Source organism: Garra rufa, chromosome 11 (genome assembly GCF_049309525.1).
Source record: "Garra rufa chromosome 11, GarRuf1.0, whole genome shotgun sequence".
In the NCBI taxonomy this organism is placed as follows: Eukaryota; Metazoa; Chordata; class Actinopteri; order Cypriniformes; family Cyprinidae; genus Garra; species Garra rufa.
Window position 1 is genome coordinate 7,932,514 of NC_133371.1, and position 14,248 is coordinate 7,946,761.

The window sequence follows — 14,248 nt, forward strand, 5'->3', positions numbered from 1 at the left end:
ATTCTTTATTTTAAAAAAAAGTCAAATTAATGTGAGTTTTTTGCTTAGAACAAGCTAAATAATCTGCCAATGGGGTAAGAACAAAAAAAATATATATTTCAAACAGAAAACAAGATTATTTTTCGGTTTTGATTATTTCAAGCAAAAATGCACTTTGCAAGTTTGACTAGTTCTTTTCTGAAAACAAGACAATCATTTTTACTCGTCTAGAAAATCCTTCTTGATTTAAGGATTTTTAGATATTTTGGCTGGAAACGTGACAAAAAATCTAAGTATGAAAAACATTGTTTGCAGTGTTTTCTTACTCTTTGCTTTTTTTACATCATTATGTTAATAGGTAATCCTATTTAAATCAATGTGAAGTAAAAAGTAATCTAAAAGAAATCCAAAATTAATCTGATTATATTACCTTTAACGTGTAATGTAATGTGTAATGTTTGCTCGAGTGATCTGGAATCAGTAACGGATTACAATTTGTAAGTAATCTACCCAGCTCTACAAAAGCTCTGACAAGATATGCATTTATATTCAGTGAAATGAGCTGAACTTTTGTGTGAACTATTCCTTAAAAATATCTCACGCACATGTTTTTTATCAACATGAACATTGTTTAATTATGTCAGCAGTACAGTATTTATTTTCTAGATCAGGATCTGAATGTATGTGTGTGTTTGTGTGTTATCCGTTGCGTGCTTGTATGTCTAAACAAGCTGAATATTTTTAGGAATAAGGTCAGAAATTCTCTGATGATTTAGTTGGAAGTAGGCTAGCGGGACTACGGAAGGGACAGAAACCTCTTTGTTATAAAAATGCATTTAATGCATCACTTCAGTAAAACAGTAAAGCCTCCTCTCGAGAAGAAATGCAGACAGCAGCATTTATTTACAAATGTCAAATATGTCTCATTTATTAGGTGTAATGATCTGACCTGCTTTCCCCCCATACACACCCTCTGGCCTAGTTTATCATTTACTACTCCTGCTTGACCATTATAGAAACAAGCCTCCTCGCCTCCTTTTGCAAAACTGTATGTAGTGTATTATAAATACTAGTGGAATATATTTGTTGGGCTCCAAAGCTGTTTCCACAAGAGCAACGTATGGGGGTTAAGATCAAAGACAGTCAAATATTAAAACATTTATATTTTGTATAATTACATTTCCAGCACATAACTTGAGCAAGAGTAAAATAGCTGCTGAGAATAAAATAAACCGAAATACAACAGAAAAATATTTAGTAATATTACACAGTGTTGCCATATTGTTATTATTATATTATTATATTGTTTACCTTCAGTAGATCGAAGGAGGATATTAGAATGTTAACTCATGAACTTTTCTAATGTAGCTGGATTGATCTAGTCATATAAAAAGAATTGCTATGATTAAATCCATTAATTAAGATACCACATTTAGGATTGATTATGTATGCATGTATTTATTAACAGGAAAAAAATAAATAAATAAAAGTAAAAAAGCAGCACACAGGTTTTAATCTGTTCTTCGTCTAGTGATATACATCTATATCTACAGTGAGGAAAAACTTTGTTTGCACACTGACAAAGAAATGATTAGTCTATATTTTTAAACGCATTTCAAAAATGTTATAAATTGATTTGCATTTTCATTTTAATCTATCTATCTATCTATATAAAATGATACCTAAGAAATCAGGCAGTGTAACAGGAAAGAGAAACACGTTTATATCCAGTGCAGTTGTATGTAGTGATGTATTTATTGCACTTGAAAGCATGAATGTGTGCCGGATCCTAACACATCTCATTTTAATAAAGCAGACATCTTTCTAACAGCATATACATTGTTAATATATATATGCCTGAAATATACAGCTGGTTATACCTGATATATTTCATACCCCGATGTTTGTATTTTTGTATTCAGGATGATTCAGTTCATTTAGATGTTACCATTATTGAACAGTGTGGTGCATACAAGAATAACCTTCATGGCTATAATCAATTATGGTAATGTTTGCTCGTTGCTCAGCCTGTTCAGGGGTTTGACTATGCCAAGCAACACCTGGGTCAGCAGGGCGGCGACGAGGAGACCCTCCCGGTCACACAGGAGACTATAGTCCTGCCTCACCCCATTCGAGACGCCCCTCTGTCCCTCGATAAACCCACACGCCGAGATGGGTCCACCTCCAAGAAAAGCCTGAACAGTGAGATCAAGAAAAGGTATGTGTGAAGAAACTAATGGCATTCTGTAATTACTCAATATTCATGTCACAGCCCTAACTGTAATGCTGTCATTTGGCACGGGCCCACAAAACGACTTGTCATGGAAGACGTAGAGGAGACTCTGTGCAGTGTTCAAGAGAGGCTGAGATGATGGATATAGTGACAGAGACTTGTTTAGTAATTGCTTTTTAAATGAAATCCCTGCTCAGGATGTCAGTATGATCGTAACACAGTGTTAATAAGATCACTGGCCTTTTCTAATTTTTGTCTGATAGTTACGGTGTCTGACTGCTAATGAATTTGAAATGGTTGGATGAGCATATTTCAGTTGGTTTCGCGGAGGAGTGTGATATAAACGGATCCCGCTGCAGGCAAAGTGTTCTCAGAGCAGAAACTGTTTGACTTAATAAGTAGATATGTTCTCGATGTAGACCATTTATCTCGGCAAAAGTTAAGATGTAATTTCTGGAGAAGTGTATTTTTCATTTTCCTGCCTCTGCTCATTGAGGTTGAGTTGATTAATATGTAAATCATGAACTATACCACTGGTCAAAAGTTTGGATAGTACAATTATTTTAGTAGTCTACTATGTTCACAGAGGGTGCATTCATATGATCAAAATGCAGTAAAAAACATTAATATTGTGAAATATTATTACAGTTTATACAACAGTTCTTTCTGGTCCTCGATTCTGATTGGCTGATAGGACTGCGATATTAGAGCGATATCAGAACTCCAACAGCCGGTGCTTCTTACAGCGAGTGTCACAGCGGACACCTAAATCCAGTATCATGTTATAAATACTACTGTTTTTCTGTCGCGGAATGTAGTTAAGAGGGTTTCAGGTGAGTATGTACTTGTTTATAGTTCAAATATGCAGTTTGTTAATAAAGATAACGTCTATTTGAATCATTTGCATCGACGTTTTCAGAAATGTGAGCTCCGGATTGTCTGCACTCATGAACCTCGGAGATATTTTCTGGAATTGACCGCTATAATGGTTAAACAAAGATACAATCAGTTTTGGGTAAATCTAACAGGTAGACTTTGGTCTCATTAAACTATTATTTATTCCAGAGCAAATAGTTTTGGCAAAATCTCATCATGCTTATGTAAATTCACCGCTGTATATCAGAGCGCTGTCTTTGTACTTTTGACTGAATTGCCTAGCAACTTTTATGATGGCTGTTGTTTTTGTTTATTAAATATTATTATTCAATCAATAATATTTGATATAAATAGTAGTATTTAAAGGTGCACTGTGTAATATTTAAGATGATCTCTAGACAGAGGTGCAATATAATATACATAACTATGTTTTCAGGGGTACATAAAGACCTTACTTAATGAACCATTATGTTTTTATTACCTTAGAATTATCAGTTTACATCTACATACACTGCGGGTCTCCTCACATGGAAGTCGCCCTTATGTTTCTACAGTAGCCCTAAACGGACAAACTGCTCTACAGATCGCGTTTCATCACTGTTGTTCTAGCGGAAAAAAACACTGACACAATGATGAACAAGTAACAGTAATATTCACAATAACATCGTTTAAGTAAATATAATCCCTTAATTAATGTTTTAAAATAAATCTCATTATTCGTTGCTGTCAAAAACGGCAAGATCTTAATCCTGTGTCAGCTACCATAGGAGGGGTGAGCGGTGGATGTTGCAATTCTCAACCTCACCACTAGATGCCGCAAAAATCTACACACTGCACCTTTAAAAGTGTTTAGTATTAAGAAACGGGGCATGAGTTTGTGATGGTGATTTTAGTTCAATTGTTTTAGAGAGGCAGCATTAAAGACTTTTATACTGAAAAGTTAACGCTGTTATTTTTAGTTTCAACAACGGCTTGACACAGCTAACAAATGCACTGAGAAGCAAAATCTCCCTTAACAGATGAAAGGATATTCATATTACAACAAAGATAACGCTTTCTTCAGCGGACGTTCAAATATGAAGAATGAATGATGTATCAGATGCAGGCAATCTTGATCTTTTAGACCATTGCTTTATTATTAACTGTACATAATACAGTAAGCATTTACTATAGTAATACAATAAGTATTTTAATAAACCAACTCAACATTCCGTCGCTACTAGTTCTAAAGTGATGTTTTGGAATTAGTAACGTAGGCTCGTGCTCAACTGTTCAACTATCAAACTGAGATTTGAATCTGTTGCGGAAGGAAGTAATTCTGCACAAAAGAGGGCTTTTAAAGACACCCCGTTGTTGTTTCTTATGTATTTACACACTCGTGCTGTCAAACTGTTGTATAAACACAATATCACACGAGTACACATGAGATATGGCTGTATATTGGCACTGCTGTGATTCGGCCGTAGCTAACCACTGCGTGCCAATATACAGCCATATCTCACGTCTACAAGTGTGATATTGTGTTTATACAACAGTCTACTGTTATACAATGTCTACGATTGTAATATTGCTAATTTAAAAGATCTATATTAAAATGTAATTTATTCCTGTGATCAAAGCTGAATTTTCAGCCTCATTACCCCAGTCACATGATCCTTCAGAAATTATTCTAATAAACTGATTTGCGGCTCAACAAACAATTCTGATTATTAGCAACTTACGTAAGTTTTTGCTTGTGTTTTTTTTTTTTTTTTTTGTGGAAGCCTTTGTATTACACCCTTTTGGCTAAAGTAACCTAAGTAAGGATGCATTAAACTGATCAAAAGTGACAGTATGTTAAAAAATATGTGAGCACAAAATTAGTATATTAGAATGACTTTTAAAGGATCATATACCACTGAAGTGAAACTTAAGCTTTGGCATAATTCTACAATATTATAATAAATAATAAAATAAGCAAAGAGCTTACAATACATGCAAAAGTGCATGTGTCTTTTTCTATCTCTATAGCATTTCCTTAATATGTAATGATATGTATTTCATTAAGTTACCACAATATCAAGACTAAATATATTGGATATTAAGATCTTAAATTTAAATGGACTAATACAATCATTACAATCAAAACAAATCAATACTAGTGTCCATAGTTCTAGTTTTAGCACAGCAGTGATTTGGTCATGTGTATCTGTTTGATAATGTGTCTTTGCATTTCTATGTACAGTATGTGTATGAGATGAGAATGCAGACAAAGAAAATGACATAACCATCCTCTCATTTCACACATGCACCGACTCACCGCTGCTCCTTGTTGCTATGGTTACTTGCAGTCGGTTGCCGAGCGAGGACGGTTCCGTCATCAGCAGCGAATCAGTGAAGGAGGTCTCTGGAAAGGGCTCGAGTGTGCAAAAAGCCACAGCGCAGCAGAAACTCACAAAGGAGGGGACGAGGAAGAGTACTGGTGAGAAATGCTCCACAGTTTCAGCACTTCTGCAGAAAGAGCTGCTTCCAGAGACATTTGAAGGAAGGTGTCCTCATGAAAAATAAAGGTAGAAATCCAAAGGAAGGAATAGCTGTGCTTCAAACATTTCTCCAAAAATACTCTTTTGGCCAAACCTAATGCATCCCCACGGGTGTCGATTTTAGAAAGCATACAATCCCACGACGAATTGCACCAAGCTCTTTGGAAAGAAGGATTCCTCGATGATGGGCAAAGTGAGCTCATCTTTATTTAAAATATATACTTGTTTCTTCTTCCATGGGCACTTTTGGTCCTTGGCTCGTAAACTCTCTTAACCATCACAGATATATTAGCTACACTGCAATACTTTTAGCACTTTTGTTCACAGCTATTAAAAAGTACATATTTTGTATTGAATATAGATTTGAGCCCAATCAAACAAGTGAGAAAAAATATCTTCTTTGTCACTTATATATTGAGATGATCCAGTGTTACATATCTGTACGTTGCAAAAGTATGTGAATCTTTGGGATAAGCAGTTCATTTAAAGGTGAAATTAGAGTCCATCTGTGCAAATGTGTTTTCAGTCAGTGCAATGACTCAAATGTGACCGGTTTTATTCAAAGAACAGGGATCTATCAAAGTCTGATCATGTTTGCGGAAGTGAATGATGTCACAAACAAAGGAGATTACTGAGGACCTCGGGAAAAGAGTTGATGTTGCTCATCAGACTAGAAAAGGTTATAAAACCATCTCTAAAGAGTTTGGACTCCACAAATCCACAGCAGTGTTAATTTTGACAGCAGATTTTGATTCAGTTTTAGTCATATTTTAGTCATTTGAATTGATTTTAGTTTTAGTCGACTAAATATCATACGATTTTAGTCGACTAAATCTACAGTAGATTTAGTCAGCTAAAATCTAATGGGTTTAGTTACAGTGTAATTCATTTATTAAACGTTTCTCTAAAATTACAAAACACATTATGTAGATGTAGGTTTCATATGAAGGTTTTATCATGATATACACAGATTTATCTGCTGTGATATGTAACATGCTTTTATATTCAAATTAAATGAAACCATTTCTCATAAAGAGCATATAGGCTAATTATGCATTCTTTATAACTTATTTACCACATTCTTCATTCTTTCTAGCAGACATTTATTTATATAAATACATTTAGATGAATCTTTATCTCTGATACTATCGTCTGATAGTCTCCCAATTGTTTACGTTCACCTAAGATGTAACCGATTGTGTTTGTGTGAATACTCATCAACACGGATAATTCAACATTTTTTAAATGTACTTCTCCGTTCATGAAAGAGTAACTTACTCGTGTGCGGTGTGAGAGATGCTCTGAAAACCAGACCGAATTAAGTTCTCTTTTGCGTCTTCAAATTTATCCATATGTCTGCTCTTCTCTTAATCCCAGATATTGACATTTTTAATGTTTTGAGACATGCAGCAGAGGTATGCCAGCTTATGTTTACGATCTATCCCACAGGACAGATCAATAGGCGATGATACAGTTCATATACGTACACATCTAACCTCGTTATCGCGCAACAGATTCGTTCTGAATGAATCTCTTCCAAAATCGTCCCTCCTCAATCTTTTTGGCTCGTTTTTATTCGTTGACGAAAATGTCAATAGATTTTTGTCATAGTTTTTGTCATTCAAAACGAGTTTTCGTTTCGTTATCGTCTCATTTTCGTCGGAGAAAATATGTCGTTGACAAAAATTATTCGTCAACGAAATTAACACTGATCCACAGTCAGATAGATTGTGTACAAATTGAGGAAATTCAAGACCACTGTTACCTTCCTGAGAAGCAGACGACCAACAAAGATCACTCCAAAGCAGAACGTGTAATAGTCTGCGAGGTTGCAAAAGTTCCCAGGGTAACTTCTAAGCAACTAAAGATCTTTCTCACATTGGCTAATGTTAATGTTCATGAGTCCACCATCAGGAGAACACTGAGCAACCAATGGAGTTGCAAGAAGAAAGCCACTGTTCTCCAAAAGAAAAATGGCTTGCTAAAGATCATGTAAACAAGGCAGAGGACTACTGGAGAATGGTTTAATGGATGGATGAAACCAAAATGGAACTTTTATTTTCAGAGAAAAAAAACACACTGCATTGAAGTTTAAGAATCCTATCCCATCTGTGAAACACGGTGGAGGTAGTATCATGGCTTGGGCCTGTTTTGCTGCGTCTTGGCCAGAACAGCCTGCCGTCATTGATGGAACAATGAATTCTGAATTATACCTGCAAATTTTAAAGGATTTAAGTACAGGTATGTGCCAAAAATTAGAATATCGAGGGAAAGTCCATTTATTTCAATAATTTATTTCAATAATTTGTTTCAAAAAGTGAAACTTGTATGTTATATTAGTTCACTACACACAAAGTGAAATATGCCAAGACTTTATTTGTTTACATTTTGATGATTATGGATTAAAGACAAAAAAAAAAAATCCAGTATTTCACAAAATTAGAATATTTCATGTGACCAATAAAAAGGATCTTAAACACATGTTGGCCTTCTGAAAAGTGTGTTAATGTACTGTATTATGTCCTCAGTACTTTGTTGGGCCTCCTTTTGCACTAATTCCAGCATCAAGGCGGCGATCAGCCTTTGACACAGGTGAGGTGTTATGGAGCCCAAATTTCTTTGATATTGGCCTTCAGCTCGTCTGCATTTCGGGGTCTCTGTTCCCTCATTTTCCTTTTGACAATACCCCATAGATTTCCAATGGGGTTTAAGTCAGGCCAGTTTGCCGGCCAATCAAGTCCAGTTATTCCATGGCTATTAAACCAGCTACTGCTAGTTTTGGCTTTGTGGGCAGGTGCCAAATCCTGCTGGAAAATAAAATCATCATCTCCAAAAAGCTGGCTGGCAGTAGGAAGCATGAAGTGCTCAAAAATTTCCTGGTAGACAGTTGCATTGTCTTTTATCAAGTCCAGAGTCAATGGACCCACACCAGCAGATGACATGCTCCCCAAACTATCTCTGACCAACAGGACTTGGGACCACTGGGCAACAGACCAGTACTTTTTCTCCTTAGCCCAGCACAGACGCTTCTGACGTTGTTTTTGGTTCAGGAGTGGCTTGACGCATAATCAAGCTTTTTGGAGATGATGATTTTATTTTCCAGCAGGATTTGGCACCTGCCCACAAAGCCAAAACTACCAGTAGCTGGTTTAATAGCCATGGAATAACTGGACTTGATTGGCCGGCAAACTGGCCTGACTTAAACCCCATTGAAAATCTATGGGGTATTGTCAAAAGGAAGATGAGGGAACAGAGAAATGCAGACGAGCTGAAGGCCAATATCAAAGCAACTTGGGCTCCATAACACCTCAACTGTGTCAAAGGCTGATCGCCACCTTGATGCTGGAATTAGAGCAAAAGGAGGCCCAACAAAGTACTGAGGACATAATACATGAAATATTCTAATTTTGTGAAATACTGGATTTTTTTTTTGTCTTTAATCTATAATCATCAAAACTGAAACAAAGGCTTGAAATATTTCACTTTGTGTGTAGTGAACTAATATAACATACAAGTTTCACTTTTTGAAACAAATTATTGAAATAAATGGACTTTCCCTCGATATTCAAATTTTTTGGCACATACCTGTATACTTAAACTTGACATATACTTCTTTTGGTAAGGGCAGTGTGTGTTCGGGTGCAGTGTGAGGTTGCACAGTGTCTCTCTGCATGGATTTTTTTTTTTTTTTTTTTTTTTAAACTTAAGGACCTTTTACCAGATGACCATCTTTAGAAGGAAAATAGTGATGGAGTTCATGAATATGAATGAATGAATCTCTTTTGACATGATCCGGTCTGTCACTGGGGAGCAACAGGGTTCACACACACACTTTTGCAGACGCATGCATCCCGACAGACATACTGACAGACAGAGATAAATGCATATCCAATGAGACCTAACTTAATTATTTTATAACCTTTTGCTTGGCAGAGGTCAAACTGGTCTGGATAACACACAGACTTACTAATATACATCCCTCAACAGCACACACAGGTAAATAAGCACGTCCCCCACAATAACAACATAAGGTGCCATATGTTCAAGTCCTGTTGGCAGATGCTGCATGTGACCTTCGTCAGATGGAACTGGAGTCTGTGGAGACATGGAGTGTGCCAGAACGCAATTTTCTGTTGTTCAAATTTGTCTCAAAAAGCACACAAAGAGTAACAATATTAATACATTTTCTTTTTTTATTTCTTCTGTGAAAAAAAAAAACTTACATATTTTTCACCTTTTTGGGTGACTTGATGTAAACTGTGTTTTTAGAGATTGTCAATACATTTCAGTTTGAAAACCTTTAATCTCTCCCCATACGCTCTTAAACATAAAGATGCTTCATGATGCCATATAAGAACCCTTTTTGTCTAAATGGTTTCATAAAGAACCTTTAACATCTGAAGAACCTTTCTGTTTCACAAAGAAGTTGGTGAAAGAAGGTTCTTCAGATTATAAAAAGGTAAGAAAGAGATGATTCTTTAAATTACCTTTGACTGAATGGTTCTTTCTGGAACTAAAAATGGTTCTTCTATGGCATCACTGTGAAGAACCTTTTAAAGCACCTTTACTTTTAACAATTGTTTTCTCAAAAATTTAAATAATGCCAATTATATGGCAAGACAACACGTATGGTGCTTTTTCAGAGCTTGACAGACATGGCCACTATGAACTTACAATATGTAAAAACTGCATGAAGATCCATTCAGTTCTTTTTTAAATATTCCACAGAAGAAATAACAGCAGCGAGTAATGGTAGAAATGATATATTCAGTGGTGAGCTATTACTTACATTAAAACAATATGGGCTGGAAAATCCATTCCACAGATAGAACTTGTTAAATTCTGCTCACATCGAGTCTAATTCTTTACAGTTAGGACAAAATGCACAGTTTTGCTTATCCAATAATTTTTCTAATATTTAGATATATTCACTCAAAAGTGGACAGCCCTAATCTGTCTTGATAAATGGACCCAGTTAATTAAAATCAAAAGATAAGCTTAGATCTCAGAATCAGACTTTTTCCACTCAGGAAATTAATCTTCATTAGAAGGGATATTGTTAGCCAGTGTTGCCGTCACAGAATAAGAAAGTGAATTTGTCTATATTATGCTTGTATAACCTGATTAAGTTTCTGCAGTCTTGTTGCTGATATTAGTTTGTGTGTTTTTGTTTTTAGCAGATCGTTACGATAGTTCTTCCGGATCACTTCAACTTATTTCTATAAAACCACTGGCAGCTCCCCCCGCATACTCGCACCCTGCCTCCTCCGACCGCAGCCAGGACTCTGTTGTATTCAATGGAGAGGTAAGACCTAATTTTATTAGATACCAAAGTCCTTTCACTGACCTTTTGATGCGTTTTACATGCAAAAAAAATGGCCACTGATTGATGCTAAATTGCCGCTTCAGTGCTGATTGGCTGATGTTATAAAACTTCTGCAGGTCAGATGGATGCTTTTGCAAGGAGAAATAAATAAATACAGAAATAAATCAACTTTTGGCCATAATAAACTAGAAAAAAGGAAACAATTCTGCCTCTGCAAGACTGTAACTGTATTAAGACTTCATTTAACATCATGCGTAGTCTATATGGTCAACAAAAGCTTATTTTTAGCATCTCTCAATGGATCCTCCTGCTTAATTTAGTCAAATTTGAGCTTCAAAGAGACCTGGCACAGATTTCTTTTAGAATATCACTTTACCCTATGGGAAATCAATTTGAGCCACATTTTAAATGCATGTGATTTTTTTTTTTGGTGGATGATTGGCCAATCCCTCTTCTCTCCATCTCTCTATGTGTGTACAGGTGAATTTGGCTCTGAAACAGAAGTCGGACATTGAGCACTACAGGAATAAGCTTAGACTGAAGGCCAAGAAGAAGGGATACTATGACTTTCCTTCTGCCGAGGGGAAAGGTAGCGCTAAAGACCTGAGTCAGCGACACAAGAACAATCAGGACAGGCCTCCGCACACACACAGCAGAGCCCAGGAACCCGAGGACGACAGGGGATCCACGTATGTCAAGTATCGCAAGAGGTAGGCGATTTGTCTTGAATTGAAATGTGTTAGATGAGATGAGTTTGTTTTTGTGTGTACAGACTTTAACACTTGTTATGAGACTGTCTCTCAGATTTATTAATCAAAAATGTAAATTGTACCCGATGCTGTAGTGTCAGTTGTAGTGGTCCTAAAAAGTAGTTGCTCACAAAAATAGCCAAATCAAAATCGTTCCAGAATCACAATCTGGGGGATCGAAACCTCCTTCAAGGATGTTCCACCTCAATTGAAATTGTGTTCCAGGAGGTGGGGGCATTTGGCAAATGACTGCTATAATCAATATCCCTTACGGAAAAGAAGTTTATTCAAGTGTGCTATTAGTATACTTCATTTAAAATTAAAATATTGAGTATACTTAAAAATATACTGGAACTTTACTTAAGTATACTTAATAAAATAAAGGTATACTTCTTTTTGGTAAGGGATGCAGTGAGCTTTGTTCGTATGTTAGCTGTTAGCAATCATGAGCCTTGATGATGAAAACACTGTCTGTTGTTCTATTTGAGGTTCATAAGTAGACACAACAGCCGTCACAGACATGACTGGATCAGATATCACTAGAGCTCTGGCCGCTCTCATTAGCTGACCGAAATGCCCTTGCTCTGGAGTTTTGCCTCAGTTTAAATATTTAATTTCCTTTTTGGATCCATTGGCTTTCTGTCAAATCTCATGTAATTAACTGCTCATTGTGTAATGAAAAAGAGCGTATCTTTCTGCTGCTTTCAGCTTTCCATTTGATTAGGCCTCAGATGCCGGGGATCACTGGCACAGCCTAAAATCTAACCCCACTTTGTTCTGATGCCCTTGCAGAAGAAATTCTCTTGATTTTGATAGGCAGGAAAGTTGTTTCATATAAAGCCAATAAGAAAAACAGATTCCTATTCCACAGTACTACCTTTAGCTCTCATTTCATTTGCTGACATTTCTCCACAGTGCAAAAAAAGTTAATTATTTATTAATTATTATTTGTGTGATATTGACTGATATTTAAATCATTTTTGGCTTAAATCATCTTCCTGAGCATTTTGAAAGGTCCTTTAAGGCATTTATGTATTTTTACAACAGCTGAAAACACTTATTGAAACTTTTACATATCCAGTGACCCTTTATAGTTTATAGTTCAGCGTGTTATTTCTGGTGTGTTTTCTGTGTGAAAGTGCTAGCCTCTGCTTTACTGTGATCTGCTGTCCAACTGGATCATTGTTTTGATGCAGAACTCAGAATAATGAAATCTGATGAAGTTGCCTATACAGCGGCTCAGTCTTTGTGCTTATTAAAGTATTTCTTATCAGCTCCCAGATACACAGCATCCTGATACACTCTTAAAAATAAAGGTGCTTCACGTTGCCATAGAAGAACCTTTCTGTCTAAATGGTTCTATAAAGAACCTTAAACATATGAAGAAACTTTCTGTTTCACAAAAGGTTCTGTGTGGCAATTAACGTTCTTCAAATTATAAAAAGGTAAGCAAGAAATGGTTCTTTAAAGACTCTTTGACTGAATGGTTCTTTGTGTATTTGACAGATTCATACATACACACATACATACTTACAGTAGGCCTTACATTGTCCAGTTTACATGTTCTAAACTTTCTTTCTATGTCTCTCGCTCTATCTGTGTGTGTGGTTTCAGACCCTCTCAGGTGAGTCATCCCACACATCGCAGCAGACAGTCTCTAAACAGTCCTAGTCCTGGAGGAACAGAGATGGATCTTCTGGTCATGAGAGAGAGACCCAGAAAGGGGATCCGTAACAGTGGCTATGATGTGAGTGTTCTTCAAGCAAAAATGGAAAGGCTTCAGAAACACAGTTGGCAGAGCATGGTGCCAGCTTTGGATAAAAGCATCTGACAAATGCACAGATAACACTGGACAGTTACAAATGATCTTGCAAGGCATTGCTTGATTGTTATTGTGTGGAGTTGTGGTTGGGTTGTGATATGCCTGGTTAGTTGCTGCTGCTAGGATTTGTTGTTTGGCTGTGTGTGTGGGTTTTTTAAAATGTTTTTTTTTTTTTTTTTTTTTTTTTTACAAAGTAAACAATCACTGGTCGTTTAAAAGAATAATCATAAGTTCATCACTATGGAAACAGAAGCATAATTGTTTGGTTTGCAGATGGGAATAAAGAATGGAATCATCGTTGACCACTTATTTCTTTACTGTAAATAAGCTGCATGAAGATTACGTGTGTCATTATCAACAGAATCAGTGGCACACATGCACTTGTGTCCCAGATCTTAAGTGTAGTATGCTGACTACAGTATGTGCACCTCTCATCGATTTCATGCTTAAGTGGGTTTTTTTGGAATCGCTTACCTATAAAATTAATATTTTCAGAATAAGTCCTCTTTATGCATTTAGTATAAAAAGGCACATAGTTTTTTGTCTCTGTCCATGTTTTAGAAGCATGTCCCTATAATGTGGATTCTGGCTCTGTGAGAAATAGCATTAGTTCTATTGATTACAGTGAGGACCTGCTGTTGGCTAAATTACTGCAGATCCTAATACTGATGCTGCAAGAGGGATTGTTCAATGTGTGCAGCAGCACATCTTGCTTCTCAGGTCTGTTGAAGAAGCCACCAA

At 36.3% G+C, this 14,248-nt stretch overlaps 1 protein-coding gene across 3 annotated transcripts in view; it reads left to right on the forward strand.

The window, feature by feature from the left end:
• kiaa1549lb (KIAA1549-like b) overlaps positions 1-14,248 on the forward strand; it is a 68,815-nt gene that overhangs the window by 40,723 nt on the left and 13,844 nt on the right. For 2 of the 3 annotated variants that reach the window (XM_073850963.1, XM_073850965.1), the window contains exons 13-17: positions 2,007-2,197; positions 5,419-5,549; positions 10,788-10,915; positions 11,417-11,646; positions 13,300-13,432. In XM_073850963.1, coding sequence (XP_073707064.1) covers positions 2,007-2,197; positions 5,419-5,549; positions 10,788-10,915; positions 11,417-11,646; positions 13,300-13,432 — 813 coding nt within the window. The remainder of the gene's footprint in view (positions 1-2,006; positions 2,198-5,418; positions 5,550-10,787; positions 10,916-11,416; positions 11,647-13,299; positions 13,433-14,248) is intronic. The other variant, XM_073850964.1, reaches the window with a different exon arrangement.